The 22,890-nt window shown below is 30.2% G+C and overlaps 1 protein-coding gene across 1 annotated transcript; it reads left to right on the forward strand.

The window, feature by feature from the left end:
* Nucleotides 1–500: 500 nt before the first annotated feature.
* LOC111037067 (immunoglobulin superfamily containing leucine-rich repeat protein 2-like) lies at nt 501–22,207 on the forward strand. Its single transcript, XM_022319430.1, has 4 exons — nt 501–763; nt 9,964–10,150; nt 19,417–19,562; nt 20,709–22,207. The coding sequence occupies exons 2-4, from the start codon at nt 10,129–10,131 to the stop codon at nt 21,597–21,599; spliced, it is 1,059 nt and encodes a 352-aa protein (XP_022175122.1). The 5' UTR covers nt 501–763; nt 9,964–10,128; the 3' UTR covers nt 21,600–22,207.
* The last annotated feature ends 683 nt before the right edge of the window (nt 22,208–22,890 follow it).

Genomic DNA, 22,890 nt, shown 5'->3' on the forward strand with positions numbered 1-22,890 from the left:
AACCCTTCAAAACTCGTCAGTCGGCTCTGCCGCACCCTGTATCATTATATGTGTGGAGATTCGACGATTATGAACACGTTTTGCAAATTATATAACTATTAAGCATGACGTATTGTTATCATTTGACATTTGTCATTGTCTTATATAATTGTATCTGCACAATGAACTGTTCGGTGAGATTAGTCTTAACACTATATCGATAGCAAAATGAAGGTTATAATTCGGGAACTATGAATATTATTAATATATAAAACCTACTTAGAAACTACCCGTCCCATCGGCTGCAAACAACAAATTTAATATCATCGTATTATTAAGGATTAATAATTCAAATTATTATTATCATAAACTGAAAAGTTATCCCGCGGATTTTTACCTGCAGCTGCAATATAGTATAGGTAGCGCTCTACCGTCTTCGTAGTCGCCGCCACTACCGTCAATCATTCGTCGTGTATCCCTCCCTACCCTTTGTTAGACGGTCTCCACTCGCCGGCCGCCGCCGGTTTGCCAAAACAATAATAAACATCAGTTCACAACGTGCGTCCGTTTCGTTCGTTTTGTCTTGCGCGTTTCGTTATCGTCTTTGCGTCTCGACGGTTATTTTTTTTCAAAATTTACACTACCGTCCATCGAGATACGATATTGATAATATCACCGACGATTCGTTTGTCATAAGTCACTGGATGCTTTCGAATTATTCACATACCTGATACGCCACACGTGTCCGGAGACCAGACCAACCCTCTCCAGTCACAGTCCACAGGTACGTTCGACATAATATTAATAGATTTATAATTATACCACAGTTTCGGATTAACCTTTGACTTATAGTCTATAGATTTGAAATCTATACAGTTGATCGTATTGTCATGGAGGAATAAAATAATAATTTCGGCAGAGTCGATCTCAAGTAGTGATACATTTAGCCTAGGACAAGTGTACATTTTTCAGAGATTTAGCGGTGGCTGCATTAACTGTCCACAATCTACAGGCTATAAGCCTACAACTATAATCGTCATTCGGCAACCAAGAGACATCATTTTTTTTATCACAAAGCAATTTTATGTAAAAATCGAGATTATTTTATTTATAAAACAAGTTAGAAAAACCCACTCTGCGAGCGTGCTATATTTCCGGTTTCTAAACGCATTTCAAACAATTAACAATAATTCCATACACAATTCGCTCGAAAATCGAAATCAAAATAATACCTGTTCATTGTCTTGGATTTTGTTTCATACAATCTGATAATGTATTAATATGTATTATAAATAGTATATTAAAAAGAGTGGCAAAAAATTCGACGAAATGGTGCTGCTTTTTTTGAACTAAAAAAAAACTTTAATAAGTACTTGTTATCTCTAAAGTATCGAAATTGGTCAATTATTTCATGACGAAGAAAGCTAAATGTTGAAGTAGTTTGACAAGAATGTATCAAATGTTATTAGTAAGTTCCTCCCAACTTTTTGTCTACAAATAGGAAATTGCTTTTAATTAATTTCTTTTACGGAGGAAGGAGGTAGTATAAGTTGCATTGTAGCTTTACCTTAAGCGTCAAAATTCTAAACACCCATCTCTTCTCAAGTAGACTTAGGAAAAAATCAAATCTGTTTTTCGAATTCTCATTAGTCTACCATACCAATTAATAGGTACGTTGAATGAAATCATGTCTAAAGTCGTATAATGCAAGTGTTAGACTAAGGCACAAAATCACCTCTCGAAATCCTTTAAATGTTTATTATAAAATTGGTTTCACACCGGATGAATTATCTAAAAAAGATTTATTTTTATTGAAAAATTTTAAATCAATTTAAACTATAAGGGCTACCCTTGTGTCAACCAATTAATGAATGTTTGGGGCACCTAATCTTACCCACAATTCCGAACGAAAAGTCACGTTAAGTGTGAATGTTTGCTCTAGCCACATAATAAGCTATTCTAAAATCTTTTATTTTGATAACCGTGATCTTAAAGGAAATTCAGTGTTTTAATAATTTAAAAAAACATTTTTTTTATCATCGCAAGTATTATAAATTATTATTTGTGTTATGTTGTTTGTATCAAAAATTGCATTTGCAATGATAACAACGTTAAAATTTTTTAATATTTCACCAATATTTTCAAAAAGCTATAATAATTGTATATGTTAGTACCTATATTACATTTATATGTAAGTGGAACGTGGGTGTAACTGGTAAATATAATATAAGACGACAAGACGTGTTACGGGAACTGGCTCTATGGTATAGGTACCTATTTAGTATTTAATATTTCTACTAATTATAACAATTACAACATAATTTAGTTTTAATTATTTATTCTTAATAGTATTTTTAATTTATTATATATAATACTTATTAGTTTAATTGAAGCTTAATATGAACTAATATTTGAGATTTGTAATTAAATATAATTATTTAATTTTCAATGTTGTATGTTAAAATGATTATATGTTATTAAATTGTTGTGTTAAGATAACATAAACAAATGAAAATCATTCGGTGGCTGTGGCTATATATTTTTGTAGTTTTTAAAATAATTATTTTTACTTGTCAACTATCGTTCTATGATTTACAATTCACAATACATTATTAATAATTGAATACTATAATATTATTTTGAATTCATTAGCTGCCATTAGTTATTTTGTGATCATAAAATACTATCTAGCCACAGCTAAACTAAAGCAATATAAGTTATAATTAGTAAGTAGTACACTTTGTCTAAACATGTCAAATATACATTTAAATATTTAAAATATTTAATTTAATAAATTATATACTTATAAAAACTGCTTGACAATCATTAAGTAATCGATTTCCAAGCACTTTTGAAATAACAATATTGTAGCTTTAATTTTATTTTAGGTATTTTGCTTCCTTTCATATAAAAAATTAAAAACTAGAATATTTTATTATTTTAAACACTTCTTATATTTAAGGCATAATTTTCATTCATTCAGTAAATTTTGTTTTAGTAATTATTCATGTTTAAATGAAAGTTAAAGTTATTAAATTAAACTGTAAATATTATGGTTTTAATTTAAACCATTAGGTATTATTATATTGTATTACAATTAGGTAGTTTTTTTTTGTAAACTAAAGTTGACAGTTTTAAATAAAATATTCATAATATTATATTACATTAAAAACATAGTTTTCGTTATAATTAAAGATTTATTTTTCAAAGAACAAGCATGTAGATTATTCACGAATGCGTAGGTGTTCGATTATTATTGAATGGTTTCATCGAGTACACAATATTTATACATTTCTTGCATTTCCTATGTATGATATCACACGGTTAGGTTACACACATGTTAAAAAAAATACTTTTCTATCATTTATCAGTTTGTGTATTGTGTACACATATTACACATTTAACACATCCCGACGTCTTAGGTAGGTGTTAATTAAATATATAGACACGTTGCAAAATACACCCCATGTCCTTTTTAATTCCAAACCATTATGCATGCTGGTGACATCGTCATATATAAGTATATTATTGTCTTGACGGCATAGTTTCACAGTATGTATATACATAATATAATATCTTACACACTACATGTACAACGGTGTAAATTTCATTAAATTTTTTTATGCCCTCTTATCGATAAAATAAACGTCTTGTTTGTTTAAAACATTGCCGCCCGCGTCATTGTGCATTAAAAAACACGACGTGTGTATTATTACAAACACGATGTATGCCACCATCGCGGGAGTTTAATAATATGAGAATGAGAGTTGAAGGGACGTTTGGATTTCGTGTATTATAATAACTCGGGTGGTGGTGCGCGGGGAACTCTTTTGTGTATCCTCGACCGTTGTACCTCTCACTGCACAGACACACGCGATTTCCGACCATCTGTCCCTCTCGCTTTCCAACCACCAGGTATAATATAATAATAATATTATACGTGTTCCTTGCAAACGAGCAAAATGGACAAGAGGCCTATATTTTTTTTTTCGTTTTACCGCTGCAGCTGTTTTTGACGCTCAAAATCATTCCGTTGTCCGTTTGGCAAAAGTGGTAGCAAATTTCTGTTGTACTAACCCCCACCCTAATACACCACAACGGCGCCACTATAGCCTTTTAGGCTCGTATTTTCTCGTTAACATTTCTGATCCGGTAAAATGTCTGCATTCTGCAAGTACAAGGTCAACGACTCCCGTATTTTTATACGTACCTATAATATAACTATTATGTATTATATTATTTACTAAATTATCGTAGTTGATACCTAATATAAATAATTATTACTTGTTTACAATAATTGTTATGTTACCTATTATAAATTTAAATTTAAAACTTAACAATAAAAAATACTATAAACATATGGGTACATATTACATATTATACATTTATACCTATAGGTATACTATAAGCGATAGTAAATTAGGTTCTTTTGAGTGATGATGCGTTCCTATACTAATTTTACCTTTTTAGTTTATTAAAATTTGTATTTAAAATTATGAACATATTGCTCCGTATAATAATATAAACCTATGTAAATTTACATTATAAATAATATTATACTATATTTTTATAGATCATACTAAAATAGTTCAAATTGTTAAAAAATAAATAATTATTGCAGAAATTATATTAGTATATATATTACTTTATAAATTAAATATTAAGTGATTAATTTAATTCACATAATAGTATTTAAAAATAGTTATATAAATAAACAAATAACACAATTCAACCTATATATCGTAAAATTAAGAAATATTTTTTTCTTGTTTTTTTATTATAAAATAAATTCATTGGACCATTGCACCAAGCTATAATAGGTATTGTCCTAATTTTTTTTTTAACCAATAATGCATCTTGATTTCTAGTCACTGGGAATTGCTAAATTGATTTTTTAAATAAAAAATGTTAAATAGAACCATTGAATAATTTTTTTTCCAAGAAGTTTTTTTATAGATATTTATATTTTGTATGTTGTTCACTTCCTGTACCTATTGAACGCATAGAGTACTTTCCTACCTAAAATTAAATTTAGTTTTTCATGTGTTTGACACACTTCTATTTGATTTAGATGTTCTGGAGTGTACATCAAGTAAAAAAAATAATATATTACAATATTAGGTATATGATAAATATTAAATACCTATTGCCTACAAATACGTTCTCTTGACAGTATTATAAATATCGTCATTCGTCATATTATTGATGAATATCCTGTAATAATATTCTACTGTTTTGTTTTGTGTCATACTTTAAGTCCTTAAATTAATTCCGCTTCTATGCATCTATGGTTATAGGTTACACAATAATAAATATAATCTTCAAATTATATTTTTTTACGTATTTTTTTTAAAGTGGTCCACATATTTTCAAGGTCGTGTGAACGCGTGGTAGCCAATACATTTTCAATACAATAGGTGATCTATACTCTATATAATTAGTAATTACTATCAAAAATATAGGTACCTACCTATTATTATTTAAAGAATGAAAAAAAAATTAGATAAATGAGATAACATAAAAATTATATCATTGAAGTAGCATTTGACGAGCTTCACATATCACATATTTAGATTCTCATCGAGGAAACTATCAATAAAGTAATTATATTATATGGCAAGGTCCGCCCGATAAAAAATATCAAGTTCAGGCCTAACGTTAATTAATATTTTGTTTAGGTTACGTATCAGTAATGCCAGTCTTAGAGTCTTACATATTTTCCTATAATTATTAAGAACGGATCAACTATGTGCCTTTTATGAGAAGTTCACCTATTATGTAAGACATATTCTAACTATAAATGCCTCACTAACGAAAATTTCTAAATAAAATGCAAATTTTCATTAAAAAAAAAATTGTAATGGTTTGAAATATAATATGCCGCTATTTTGTGATCAAGGGGCCTCCGGTTGTTAAGTCTAATGTTATAGGTCAAACTGTTAAGTTTATTTGAAAATTATTTACGCGATTGTGATGAATCGACTACGATGAATATGAGTTGACGAAACACCAGCTTCTGCAGTTTGATTCCACTCGTTGATTGTCATTGTATTAATGTACGGTACATTATGTACCTAATGGCTGATACCTATGCCTAACCATTAGCCATTGATTATAAATACTATTATACATAAATATTATAATCAATGATATAAGTATTACGAACAACATTGCAATAGAAACCACGCAGAAATCATTCTATATCTATTTTTACATGTAGGTACGTGAGCCAGTCAACCAAAAAGTATACGTGTCGTTATCGAACAATTTACAGTAAGCTTCATTAACCCTTTGATAACAAAATTATATTTTTCCGTTTTAGAAATACCAATACAAATATGCATTTAATATGAGAAGTTTAAAGATAAGTAAAAGACAAAAGTACACAATGATGTCATGTATACTCGTTTTTTTGTTGCTTTTTTTTGGTATCGCTGATATCTCGTTCAATCGAAATAAAATACATTTGCAGTGATTTGGTTTGAATTTCAACAGTTAAAAGTGTAGCAATGGTATACGGTAATATATCTGTTCATACTTCATGGGAAGTGTATTCAAATGTTACGAAAGAATCAGAGTACCATGTTAAAAAAATTCGTACCTGCCTAATTATTTACTCATTTTTACTTAACGGTCCACTAGTATACGCGTGTCAAATGACAGGGCAAGACTAAGCGCCTGGATGCGTTTAAAACAGTATATATACCTACTTAAGCAACTGTGCAAAATCGACTGAAATCCATGCACCTACTTTTTTTTAGTAATAAAATAATAATTTAGTATTTTAACAACTAAAATTATTCTGCAATTCATTGCGTTTTTATTTTTCCAGAACATAGATATTGCAGAATATTATTATATTTCGTTTATTTGAGATCGTTAGCATTCTGCTGTGATTAATCAATTAAAATTATAATGATTATTCTAATAATGAAATGTATTACTAGGTACTATTAATAAACCAGTGATGGAAAGCGCATTTATTCAATGCATAAAACCTAAAAATATTTATTATTTGTGTTAAATCTGGTAATTTTTGCCTAAAAGTATTTACTATTCAATGATTACCTATCTGATGTCTTAACATCTATTATCAGTTATATTTTGGATGGTGTGGAGAGGATAGGTAGAAATATAGCATTTATTATGTATTTCAAATTTGAATCTATGTAATAGTACAATGCTTCAATAAATACCCCGTAAAGATAAAGGAACGTAAACATATTATTTCAGACTCCAGACTCCGTTAATTACTTACTAGTATTTAAGCATATTAATCAAGAACTTCCGAAATATGTATACAATAATAATATTATTACTTATATATTATGTGATTTATACCCTATAAGTTGATAATGTAATGATTTTAATAAACTATTAATTTTTAAAGTTGGCCTATTTAATTAATTATGTCTTACGTTTTTATAGCTTATAAAAAACAAAAATCGTTATGGTATTTTGAAGTTTGTTTATTTGTTCTATATTTTATTTAAGTATGTCCAGTAGTTAGTACATCACTTTTATTGGTATAGTAAAATAGCTTTGGAATTGTTTGCTTTACATATCTGGGGCAATGCTATTTATTTCGACTGCTTTTATACAAAGAAGAACGTTAAACACTTCAACAACATCGTCTATTGTGTAATCAAAATAAAGTCATGTAAATAAAATAATAAAAGTTTCAATTAATTTTAAAATAAAATAGTTTTGATGAAGGGAGATCATTGTGAGGAATAAAATGCTTTATTTACAGAAAAGGTGGTACCTTTTAAAATATATGGATATTGGTAAAGATATAATTCAAATAAACATCTTCTTTTCATAATTTATCCAAATTTATAACATACAATTGGAATTGAGCCACATCGGTGGCCAAATTATACTCCGTGTAAAGTTCCAGTAGGTTATTTTTAGTGAACTGGCCGATGAAACTAGTGGTAGTGTACTACTTGTTAAAATTAGAACTATTTAAATAATCTTGAATAATACTTTTCAATCATAAAGTTTGCACTCAATAACTGATTGGGTGTCTGGTTTATTGCCAAATTAATGGGCGTATCAATTAATTATGCTTAATGTATGAGCAGATTGACATTGAATTTACATTCAAGTATAAATAAAGTAGGTATACTATAAAAACTATTATTTTTGGTATACCTTGCTGGTTGGTTCTCAGCTAAACGTTGTAAAAAAGTTACCACAGAGCTAAAGTTTTAAATTATTAGAAAAACTCTAGGCTAGAAGCATTACAAAGCAAAGGAAAATGTCTTTGTTTTTATACGCTTTCATCATAGTTTTGAACAATTAGTTCTATACAGCTTACCATTAATTTTTGATAAGGTGAACTATTCATAAGTGATAAAATATTATATTGTGTTCTATTAGGAATATGTATATTAACACTGTTTATATTTGTATCTATTGTACTCATCGAAAAATTATTTGCGAAATCCGAAATTTTCGTCAAAAATATACAAATTTCTTGGGTTGTGCTGTTGTACGCAATCTACCGAAATAGACGATCTACTGCAGGTAATCACGAATTCAAAAAACATGAAATTATATCTAAGTATCTATACATTTGTGTATCCAATTGATAAATATGTACGACGTGACTGCTCTATACTCGTATTTTTATGACCCAATTAATACGGTAAAAAAAATGAATTATATGGAGACCTAGGGATATATGTGTAATCTGGAATGGCAAGGGGGGACAGATATTTTATTGCGGGGACAATAGTAGATTTTTTCCTAAAAGATCATTACATTTATTACATTCTGCCTCCCTCCCCCCAGAATTTATACCAAGTTACGCAAATTACTGAATTTTATTTAGTTACCATTCTGACGTACCACCGTAACAATATATCTCATTGACGGTTCATTCGCTTACAGAAGGAATAGAATTGACGTGGTATTAGATTCACGTTTACTAGATACATTTAACGGAATGCAGGCGAGCAACAAGGATGGAGCAACTGACTGTATTGATTGTTACAACTTGTGAAGAGATGTTGTAGTCGATTATTTTTCCAAACGACATAAGATGGATTGGCAAGGTTGTATTGTGGAAATTGGTAAACCTCTTTTTCAAGGAAAAAGAAATTATAACCGAGGATGCCCCTTATAATGTGCTGATCGAAGAACTGGAAATGAAGAAATTGAACAGCCAATAGATAATGTCATGATGATGAAATTCAACTAGCGACCAAAGAGAAATGAAACAAATCAACATAATTAGGGACCATGGGTATTTGATATATATGCCGGCACCATAATGACCTTTTAGGGCATTTCATAGTTGAAAAATGCGACGGAATTACATTCTTGCCAATTATTCAAAGAGAATTTGAACCAGGAAAGACAATTTAGTGACCAGTATAGGGCATACGCCTACATAGTAAATGAACACGTGTTTACTATACAGTTCACACATAACAGTTAATAGTAAATGTCGTTGATCTAAGTACTTACAGGAGCAAATACTCTGTTTATTTAGGTTTTTTAGCGCGTCATGTAATAAAGATAGGTATGATATAAAATTAAATAGAGATTCATCTATTGAAAGACAGTTACGCCATGGTGACGATTACTTCATCCATCCATCGATACAATATACAGACTTGATTACAGCATATTTTAGCTTAAGGGTAAACTTATAATATGTGAATTAATTAACAATTATACTAGTAATTATAAAATTTAAATAAATCCTATAATTTATAAAATCCTGGTAATTCAATATTATTTTTTGGTAGATTGTGTACTTACTGCTTAAAAACAAGTTAAGTAGATCACGTACGACATCACAGCCATTTCTTGGCGACAATTAATATAGGTAGGCCCAGACCAACTAATTTTAGTTTATTTGCACAACATTAATTATTTGATAATAAGTAATATGTTATATAGTAACAAGTAATCGAATAAATACAATAAAAAATATGAACCTGGCTGATAATATAATTTATTTTATTTCAGGGCTACGAGTTGTGTTGTTTTCAAAAGATACTCTTTCCACCCTGTAATTTGAAATTTTATCGAACGGCGAACGCTGGGTTTATGTAATGGTGCGTTATAGTAACATGACTGGAAATATTATTTTACAATAACAGAACAAAGTCTTGAAATACAAGAACACACAATATGATGACAATCGGAATTTTAAGTGAGTATTATACACTGCTTCTCGTTTGTATTTTCTAAAATACGGCGTACTCGCACGTGACAAACAATAATTTTAGTGTTCTGGTGATCATAATGAAAATAAGTTTTTAACATTTCGGAAAAAAAGTACTGATGAAACACAGAAACTGGGCACTGAGTATTATTATAATTACTCTTGTCATATTATATATTTTATATCCTCATCATTACGCACTATGGTGTAAAATTATTATTTTTAATTCGAGAGTAATAATAATATTGATCATAAATTCATAACATTCAAAGAACGGTTGTAAGTGAATATCGATTAATAACTATATTAGTAACAAGACTTTTTGTTTAACTTAAATGGCTACAATAACTAAAAAGGTATTAATTTGCAAAAAAAATTAAGATAAATAAACACTAATTATTGTTCAAATTAGTTTAATATTTATTAGCCAATAGGCATATGATATACCTACATAATTTATCCATAGTAATTAAGTTTATTTGTACACTCTCAACTTAACCTTGTGATACGTTTCAATACATTTTAAATCTTAAAATAATTTTTTTGTCAAATTATTATAAAATAATTCTGTTACTAAAAAAACGTTGGGTGTATGTTGTATAGGTAGTCAAGGTTTCCGAGAAGTTTTAGATAGAATTATATAGTGTAATATTTATGTATTATATAGTTTATCTTTAGTTAATTTGTATGTAGGTACCTATCAATAATCACAATCAGAAAATAATGTATTAAAAGTAAAGAGAAATTATAATACATACATATCTAATATGATTATTAATAAATTATAACAAAAAAATTTAAGTAATTAAATAGATACAATTCTACTAATTTTTGTGGTTTGTTGAATCATTTTATATGAGTACAAAAAAATCTAAAAAATCATAATTGTATTTTGTTTTTTTTTTTTTGAGTATTAAGTCATGGTAGTTGACTGGTAGTCAACTATTAGTATATATATCTTGAAAGAGAATACACCGTGCTTATAATGTTTACAGTAATTGTATATACCTATTACCTATATTAGTAGGTACTAGGCACTTATATATAATATGTAAGGCTGTAAAAGTAGATCTATATAGATTTTATAATAATGACTTGGAAACTGTATGTTATAAGTGCTTTGACAATGAATTCAAATAGAAAGTGCTATTTACTTTTTTTTCATTTTTCATAACATTATATATTCGAATATTTCCATCGCTTTGACGTATTTTCTCCACTTTCTTTCGCATCATGCTCCCCGCTGGACGAGGACATGGTTCATAGAATCAATGTTGTTTATCAATAGGGAACATGATAATAACAATAATAATAATAGCAGCAGCATTATAACAGCCCGACAATGGCCGAGAATAGATTTCCTTATTTCCTGATGATTTCCATGAATTATAGTGTAACGCCCGAGTTTTCCTTCGTCTATGCTAAATCATGGGTAGGCCTATAGCTGTGTGCGTCAGCGTAAACTAACCATTGCAATTGAAAATCAAAAAAATATGCCATGTTTAATTGAATATAATCAACCGACACTTTTTACTATCCAGTTTAAATGTCTAAATTTACAAATATTATACAAATAAATGTAGATATCTGTATAATCAGCGTATCGAATAATGGAATAAATATGTTTAGGTCATAGTAGTTAATATATATGTTAGCATACTAGTATACTACATATTCAGCGGCAAATTAAGGATTTATTTTCAAAAGGGTCTATTAAGGAATACTTATGTCTATAGGAAATTCTATTAATGACTTAGATATGTCCATTGTGAGTTATAACTTTTGATAAGTTATCTAACTGTTTACTTAACTTTTGATATTATAATATTATATTTAATAGCAGTATTTTTTTGTATTATAGAACTGGTTTAACACATGCACTGTTATAGGTTAGGTTTATTGGAATGCAATTCCGTTAATAAAGAATATGGCTTATGTTATTATATTATATTATATTATATTAACGAATACACTCTATTGAAAAGAAAACTGTGCCTACCGTTATTTAGTGAACATTTTAAAATAATCAAAAACCAACTACCTAGCAGAATATTTTTGCCATTACAAATTATGAATTATGATACAATACATTATGTTTCCCTGAATATTAACCTTATAGTATGAGCCTAAATAATGCTTGGTAAAGTGATTCACAACTGGTGTTTAGAAAGTCAATTTGTGTTTTCTATATAGAAATAACATTTTTTTTAATAATAAAAAATTTAACAAAATGCTTATAATTTTAAATTGATTAGTCTTTGAATCTTATTAACTGTTAAGAGGACGCCACACTTGTATTTGTTGTCACTGATTTATAAGCGAGTAACATAGCAAATGTACATTTATATTCGGCAGTTAACTTTCTGTTTCGTATGTTAAAGTGAATTGACCTATTATCAATAATTAATATAATATAATAATTGTATTTTAAAGGTAACGTTGTCTCTATTCTCTTAAATTTAAACGTAACTAGTTAATAAATCATTAGTTTGTAAAAATATAAAATTTATGAATAATAGGTAGGTACCCTATACAATTTTTATACAATACCGTAAAATTGTTTAACACTAGTCATTAATTATTAAAGTCGCGGGTATGGTTACTAAAAAACATTTGTCGATTATCATCAGTCATCCATCAGTATCCTAAACTATCATTATGAATATCTAAATTGTATCGCAATTTCCACAATTTCTATATTATATTGTATTTTGATTTATTCCTTTAATTATTTTGAGTTATTTTTGTATAAAGATTTGTACCAAAAATGACCCCTCGACTTCATTATACAGGCACATACGTGATATTCATTCATTTTTACTAACTGCATGATAACTAATTAATCCTTATGTATTGTTATATGCACATTATATAGATTTATAGTACAGTCATTGTGTTTCGAATAATTGAATTGCAGTGTTGTAAAGATATATTTTTGCTTAGCGTATAGTACATATAAAACATAAAATATGATCAGGGTAATGCGTAAGTTATAAACCTATACGTCTATAACGTATTACATATCATATTTTATAGCTTATATGTATAGAATAGGTTATAAAATAGTTAAATCATTTAATTTGTATTTTGCATCATATAGCTGCGTCATAATATGCGTTGTACAAATAATTTAAAAAAATGTATCGTATGTCTTTCAAATTAATTAAACAATTCATTTATCAGAACTTGCGATGATGTTACATTTTACACATTGTGTGAAGTTTTTCATACAAATTTGTACAATAACTATTATGAGAAGGTTTCTCAAAAAAAAAAATATCGATTGTTATTTAATGTGCATAGTTGTAATTTTACTTTTGAATAATACTGTGAAAATATATTCAGGGTTATTATGTTTATAGTAAAGTCTAATATATCATATTACTTTTTCAGATCATTTTTTTGGCTAGGTACAAAAATCGTTTACACTTAAATTAAAAATATGTTCTTATTGGAAACTTAGTAGTATAAAGTATATCATTAATAGTAAGTAAATTGTAAATTGTAAATGCAATTAATATGTATAGACTAACCACTAATATAATATATAGATTATATAGTTAATCAAACTAATAAAGGAAATATGTAACGTAGAAACCTTCTAAATGCTGGTAAAAAATACATATTGGCTATACTAATTACTAGGTAATTAGTATCGTTTTATGTCAGTATAGGTACATTGTTTAATGATATTATGTTTTTGCACACTTTAACTGTAAATCGAAGATACAAGTGACACAGTGTTGTGGTTTTGAATTTTATAATATAATATGATATATATAGGTCTGATAATGAGCAACCGATTGCCGAATACTGTCGATGATCGTGATTAGGTATGTCGCGTTATATTAATTATATATGGACTATATTTATACACAGACGAGTAAAAAATACAATTTATTGTATACGTGTCTCTTCTACTGCCGTGGAACCTACGGATGTCCTTCACAGTCCACCGGCTACCGATGACACAAATCGATTGCCGTTTTCTTTTCTTCAGAGTAGAAAAAAAATGTATAATAACAAACTTGTACATAGTTCCCACTCTGCAGTACACTCTTTTCGAGTTATTACCCGGTGAACCGTGTAAGGAAAAACGATTACCGCACGCGGTAGCGGTTGGCATGGTCGATGACCAAAAACGGTTTTCCACACTTATAACGTGCCTCATCTGCCGCTACGCGCACCGACCGTTCTCGATTCGAAAAATCATCCGCTCATAATGCGGACGAACCCGTTGATCTCGTGAAATCGCAAATTCGACACGAACGTTCTATCATCGTCATCATCGCCACCATCATTATTTTTCTTCGGAAAATTGGTGGTTAAAACTATTTATTTATTTTTTTTTTGTTTCTCTGGAGCGTCACGTGAACTGAATAATAATAACACCAAAAATTGTACACAACAATATAATACCACCCTATACCTATAGGTACTTATATTTCATGTATATATATATTATATATATATCACCGTGACCGATTAGTACTTAATAGCTTGATATATTTATGTATAACCTATATATTTATTACATTCGAATTATTGTCTGCTGACTTTTTCTTCTTTATAAATATAATAATATATTACATATTATATTATGCTTGTTAAAGTATCTCTTTTTATTGTATGAATATATATTGACATATAATAATGACGATCAGTACACAATATAGTATAATATTAATACGTGTAACGACTTTCCCGCGCGCAACAAGTGGTACCTACGCAAAAGTAGCCGGTATACACTCTACAATCGACTCGACGTGACATAATAATATGTGCGTGTGTCCAGTGTCCACCAAAATAAACAAACACTATAGTTTATACTTGTCCTCTTATATATGTATATAATATTATGTAAAAAAGTATCAACTTACATCTCGGTGATAACTGTCCTGTCTGCTGCATTAACTATATCGGCAGATAATAGATAATAGCTTAGTACCAATAACCATGTCACATTTAATTCGTGAAAGACAAATTTGCTAATTCCACCCCCCCTCCCTCTCATCTTCTGTATAACAATTTTTGTATTTTATTGTTGTATATACGTTTGGAATGACGCACAAAACAGCTCTTTATAGTAATCCGTCCACTGTTCAACTTTTCACCCTTGTCGATATTCTGAAAGGTATTCAAACCACAACTGTAATTCGTACTATTTCGTACTGTGACAAGCGAACGACATAGGAAATCAGAAATCGCATAAATATAAAATTAATACGTACTTCTGGTCAATTTTAAATAATTCTTAAGATCTTTTTAAGAATATATGTATTACTGATAATATAGTTTAAATATGTACATACCAACAATAAATTTAAATGCATTTAGAGTTAGTAATGTAGTTAATAATGCATATTTACAGTTGACATATTGGAATAAATTGAGTTTCATGAGGAATTTAGAGAAAATTTGCATAAGCAAAAGTAATTTTGAGGGAAATTGGTATATGCGTCCGAATATATGTTGAATGTTGATACCTAGTCCTAGTGAACACTTGATTTTTTTAAATTGATTTTTTTATTACTATCATTATTTACACATAATGGCAGTTTTTGCCAAATTTGGGTTTATTTCTTCAATAATTGGATGCAAAACATTAACAAGTGAAAAATCTAGATGAAGCAGAACAAATCTGTTCCTACCTATGCCTCTTTAGTTTCGAAATGAAAATGGTCATCCATACTACCTATAATAGGTGGTATATTATTATAGTTATAGCAGTCTCTCCGTATAGTAATAAACTGACATATTATTATTATTAAAAGTGTTTCGATTATTCAAATTGTATCCGAACATTGTGATTTACACACTGTCAGACATATACTTGCGAAGAGGATACTTAATTCAATAATATGCAATTTGATACAACGTTGGAGTATTTTATTACAAATCCGAATCCAATGACCAATATTCAATGACACATTTATATATAAAAAAATAGTTATACTTAGATATATATATATATATATATTTACTGATATAAATGTATATATACCTATTTTTATTATAATCTATCTAGTTATGTAACTATTAATACGATTCGCCATCGATATATGCTAGTATCAATGTTATTTTAATTATGATTGGACGTTCTTCTACTTTGTTCAAACATATACCCTTTTAATTTGAACAGTGTAGGGTAATTATTATAAAAATAAGTATATACTAATAAAAATCCGGACAGTATGATTTGCAGAGAATTGTAGGATAGTGGTGTTTTTTGAAAGTAATCATCGCATCTAAAAAACTTTTTATTTGAATATTGCTTGCATTTAAACAAATAACATTTTAATTCTATATAGTGTTTTTTGACGCTTGATAAAAGTTGTGTTTCTTTGTGTCTTAAATGAAAAATAAACAACAAGTCAACATTGTTAATCTTAGTGAAAAGTTATATATATTTGTACAGTTATCATATTGATAATAGAATATCGTGAACATGATCATTTTCGACCGAATTTTGATTATTTTTATACTCTTTTAATAACAAAAATTATTATTGGCGTATTAATTGAAATATATTTATGTATACATTCATATTGGTATGCTTTTAGAAATACAAATTAACGTCCCCCCTTTTTATGAACTCCCTCACTAATTTTGAAGCCCCGTCTGATATTATCATATTATAGGGTAGATACCTAACTGCAATTATATTTTACGTAATACCAATTAATAGTATGTTTATACTACCAGGTAACGATACTTTTATTAAAAATGTTATTATACAAATGTATGGATTTGCATGTGTAGACCAAGCTTGTTAGACCACGCGTATATACTTGGTAGGATTGAATTCTTTATTCTCATGGTAATAAATCATTATCGAAGGTCATTTTTTAGTTATTATTTATTAGTTCAGTGGTATAATGAGTGTCACACTAATTCAGTTTTGAATATAAATTGGTTTTTACCTTTTAGATAGCTGGGATGACGTGATAGTTCACACCAATTAGATTTGAAAACGCGTTTATTGTATCTGTATAAATCGTTATTATGGTAGGTCAATAACAATTTACCGGTGTCGTATAGGTAATTAAAAAAAAGTTAGAGTTTAACTGTCCCTAATCATCACAGCAATGACTATAGTATAATATTTTAAAGTTTTAAATACAACATTATACACGTAAAACAATGCATAAAAAGAGCCATTGAAAAAATTAGAATAATTGGATATTTACTAAGGCCGTAACGCCTTCCAAACCAGAGCTCCTACTGTATTACTCTTGAAGAATAATACGAGTACGGTAGAAAAAATTAAAATTGGATAATTACAAGTCGCCGGTATTTAATGTTGTTATGGAAAACGCCACAATTCGACCACTATCCTACCATCATGTTCCTACACTACGAATTATTTATCAGAAGAAAAAGCCGCAAATGGTTCAAATCACCTTGGAACTTGCCAGTTATTTACCACACATAACAATAATATTGATATACTGTCGGTGTAGAGTGACCACAATCCAAAATAAATTCGGACAGTAAATCGAATGCATCATGTTGTAAAGGATAACGATGAGAAAATGAATAGCTTTGGCTTTGGGGATCTAATACCTTTAGATAACATATATTTAACTTAAAATTACTGGTTGTAAATTGTAAACACACGCGGTTAATAAAATGCGTATTAATATATGTATACACAGGGTCAGTCAAAATGTATTCTCTTTGTAACAATAACAGTAGTAATGAATAACAGTATATTATATTGTATTATCTCATATATATGGTAGATATTTGCAATCGTTGATGTGTATATTATGTTCAATTTGTATTTTAACTTGTCTGTATAATAATATTATGTCGAGTATAATATTACTTATTTATTAACATTTTTATGGTTATTTAGGAAATACTAAATAGTCGTTTACTTTACCGTCGCCGACATTATTATAGCTAATAATGTATCCTACAATAGCACTTACAGTTACGTAAACTCTTGGAAATAAGCCTATGATGACATCATAATAATATGATGCCCATCAATGTTTGCTATGGTTTCGTGCCGGTAACCATAGTGACTTAAGTTAGTCACCTAAACCGATGAAAAAAAAATGTAATATAGTAAGTCATATTCCAAAACTTGTACGTATTACAAATTACAATCGTATTGGCTTCTGAGTGTGGCTTATGTTTTATATAAACTATGCAAATTTAAAATTTAATGAAATGCAATACATCAAGTTGTTAATTACTCAACATTGTCTGTTACGAATGTGGTCGACGTAGTTTTTAGACTCATTCGAATATTTTACTTTGAGTTTATCCCACGAAGATTAAAATGATTATTTTTAATATTCATAGTTTGTACGAGTAAAACTGATGGATTATGGATATTATTGATATTGATATTAGTAGATATCAAAGAACAACCTAAATTGGCATTTTCAGGCTGTAAGCTATTACTAAAAATTGTAACGTGTACATTATTAGAGTTTAAACGAATATACACAAACAATTGAACAATAATAAATCTAGGTTATTAATTATTATATATTATTTAAGTACTAAATAATAATAATAAATAGTAAATTCATTAAATCGGTATCATTTAAATATTAATTAGGTAATCAAAATGTTTAGGATTTATACATGATCACATGCTCACTATTCGAACTGTATTATTTTTATTTAAATTTTGGATTTTTGAGGGTGGCTAGTTGGATGATCGAGTTTATAATAATAAATAACTAGTAAATGACTAAATATCAATTTTTGTATCCGAACATAAAATACATAAAATAATACGATTGAAAGTTGAATTGAAAGAAAAGTATAAGACTATGATCGAACCATAATAGTAGGTATGTTTACTTCTAATTATGTTATACTAATGGAACCATTGATCATTAATTATGTATTTATGTACCTATTATACTCATTTTGATGAATAAATCAACGTTCAATAGACAGTGTTACCAATTTTAAATAATGTATGTGTTGTTATAATTTGTGTTAAATAGGCATAATATCATTAGACATAATATTTAAATTAATAATACCTTTTCACCATAATACAGGCAAAAACGTGATCATTTGTCGATTTGGTTTTACCAGTGAGCAATTCACTGTAATTATTGAGATTTGCGTTGAATATGGCAACAGCTATATCTTGAAATAATAATTTCTTGTACGTGTTGTGGCGTTATCGTCGAACCTAATTCATTTTGTATTTTTGTTTGTGTGTTTTCTACATAACGTACAAAATGTTATAATTAATAACACTATTTATTATGTTTTAGCGATCATTGTTTTTGGCATGTCCGCCTCTATTGCGGATGGAGCGAAATGTCTTAACTCAAAAGATTTGGAAAGGTTCGTGGTGGTGAACTGTGCCTATCAAGAATTTCTACATGTACCAAGTACTGACATTTTAAAGGATGTCGAGGTTTGTTAAAACAAAACATAAATAAATAAATTAAATTGTTGAAATTTGACAGGCTTACAAAGAATTAATGAATGTGTCCCGTGCATAGGAAATCGTAGTAGTTAATCAATTTATTCAAGTGCGACTGATAATACATATATAACGGATTTTGTGTCCGTTTTTTGTAAATATCCCAGCTTGTAAAATTGAATTAAATTCGTTATAGACGTTTGGTAAAACTTGAACGTTTGTTATATTTTAGCTATTAGTTATTAGTACGATTTAATTATCGCGAATATCGAGCCAACAAGTAAAATAAGAAAAAGAGACATAGCAGACTTGTAAGTCATCCTGTAAATAGATCACCCAGAGAGCGTTTCGCTGTCGATGTCGTAATAAACATTAATAATAGTTAGTTATTTTTTTTTCTCACTATAAACTGATTACTTAAAGTTTGGACCGTATATGCTTTTATGGTTTGTGTGTTTAAGTGTGTATATATAACATCAGACACGCCATTTTGTCCATTATACATATTGTGCATTTAGTTAATGCGTATATTCATCGATTCAGGAACTGAAAATATACTAGCATGCGTTTTTCTCGTCCTGCCGTGATTTTAAGTAAAAAACAAAATTCACATGCCAAAAAGGTTTAAAATTATAGTTTTCTCGTGACCTACAAAACAATGGGAAGATAATTAGACGCGTTCGTAAAATTAGCCGGTATTCATAAATCTATATTTGTTTTTTTCTTCTGGGAGTGTCCAGCAGGAAATCACCGATGATTCATCGAGTATGGAACGTCACTGCCCGTAGTCACTTGCACCTTACCTATGTGTAATATTTGACGAAATATTTTGAAAAAAAATTATACATAACACCATACCTGCGTACAACGTTCCTATACATAGTGTGGACAATTATACTGTGTGATACAATACTCTGAACGCACGGCGTACTATACTATAAACTGTGCTCAGAAATTCACGACATTTACTTAAAATATATCTTAGCCCTTAGAATTTAAACATATCCTCTTTTTTTTGAACATTGGACCTTTCGGTGTTTAACACCCCCTCCCTCCCGACACCCTATCCAAAAAACTTAAACCTTCTAAAAAATATATCTAACACAAGTTTCTATGTTTGGTATTGTGGAATTATAGACGTTAAACCTAGAGCACAACTACATCGGCAAGCTATTTAACAACAGTTTCACGGAGTACCCGAACATCAAGAATCTGATGCTATCGTTCAACAAGGTACACACCATCGAGCCCGGGGCGCTAGCGACGCTTAGCGAACTGGAGATGCTGGACCTGTCGCAGAACGCCATCAAGGAGGTGCCAGCCGGACTGCCCAAATCGCTGACACAGCTTAGGCTGAACGGAAACCCGGTGGCGGACATGCGGCAGCTGGAGACCGCCGTCGGACTGCGGGTGTTGCAGCTCAAGGGCTGCGACCTGAAAGCTTACCCGGCGCTGGGCATCATGCCCAACCTGGTCAGTCTGGACGTGTCCGAAAACGGAGACATCGTGGATCTGGACCCGGTCCAGTTGGCCGTCACGTGCCGCCTGGCCCGGCTGAACGTGACGGGCGCTACCAGTCTGTTCCGACCCGGGACGCCGGGCGCTCACTGCAGGTGCCGGCGCGTCGTCCAGTGGGCCCACACGTACAAGGTGACCGTGTTCGGTCTGGGCCATTGCCCTGACCCGCTGGCCTCGGACGGCGAGGCCGACATGCACGACGACCCTAAGAGCGAGGCCTGCGCCCGGACCCCGGACCAGGCCCTGGTCGCGTTCAAGGAGTGCATGGCCGAGTGGGAACACCGCAACATGCCCTATTGGGCCATCGCGTCCGGCATCGTTATCGCCGTGGCGTTGCTGCTGGCGCTGTGCATTTGCATGCGCCGCCGCAGGAGGAGACGCCGCCGCGGCAACGCCGACAAAGCGCAGAGCGCCCAATCGCCGCCGCCGTCCGACACCAAGGCGGCCCACAACGACTCGGCCGGCAACAACAAGACCGAACCCGCCGCCCTGTTGTCGTCGGCCGCGTGAAATCGTCCGACCTTCCCTGCGTTTTTAATTTTTTTTTTAAACAAATTTTACCTGCGTCGTGTCTTATGTAAAACTGTGCTGCCCGACGTTTACCTACACGTCAATGTATATATTATATACCTGAAATGTTTGCCTTATTATTTTCGTTTTGTTTTATGTGTTTTTAAAGATCAAATAGTATCGTAATATCATTGTAATATAATAATTTACAAGCGCGTGTGTAATAATGTCACAATATTATACTATGTCATTCTTAGCAGCATATTATTCACGTATTATATTATAGTAAACGTATTGAAAAAATCGAAAAAAACAATAAAAATCATCGATGATCTCCTCTGAACGCCGGAGATGTTCCGATCCATTCGGGTAGCTCGGTGAACGCGAATAGGTCGACGGTCGCGTAATTTTTTCGCCTCAATGTTTCATTTCATATTATGACTATATTGTATTGTAGTAGTGGGTATATATGCGACGTGTGACCCATAACTTAGCCGTAGGATTAGGGCGTAGGTACTACGCTGTAGTGTGTATATAATATTGCATTGTACACGTCGTTTATTCGTGACGGTTAGCCGAAAATGTGGTGGTTCTTGCTTAAGTCGGAGTACAGAGATTCCTCCCCTTTTTGATGGTGATGATATTTTATACATAGAGTTTGCTAGATCGATTTAGGTGCGATCGTATCTTCCGACCAACACGACGAGATTATTTTCGACGTTTCACACTCCTATTTACGCACGGTATTGATAATATGATATATATATATTATTGAAAAGTACGTAATTTATTATTAATTAATTACATAATAACATAATATATAACCTTAGTCACTAGACATAAATATTATCTGATTTTTTTTTATTTCAATTCATAAACATTATTATGTATAATACAATTATTAGTTTTATACCTACAACAATATTATAGTATAATAAATTCTTAATATTCGTGCATAAAAACAACAACAAATAAATATTTTTAAAAAATATGCAGTATTTATTAGTTAGGGTTAAGAACACACGATATGATATTATAGTATTGTTTTTAATGTGTATATTTTATTGTTTTGATTTTATTCCACGTGAACAAAGTGTAATGGTATTTATTTTATATTTTTTGTTATGTGTTTTATAATAATTAAATTTTGATGCTTTATTATTGAGGTATATTTTTTTTTCAGGTATCACCTACCTCGTAAGCTTCAACCACGATTTTCCCCGATTTATTTTTCGACAGTTTCCGTAGAAATAATACAATAAGCGTATTACACCCGAAGGGTAAAACAATA

This window comes from Myzus persicae, unplaced genomic scaffold, assembly GCF_001856785.1.
Source record: "Myzus persicae strain clone G006 unplaced genomic scaffold, MPER_G0061.0, whole genome shotgun sequence".
Lineage (NCBI taxonomy): Eukaryota > Metazoa > Arthropoda > Insecta > Hemiptera > Aphididae > Myzus > Myzus persicae.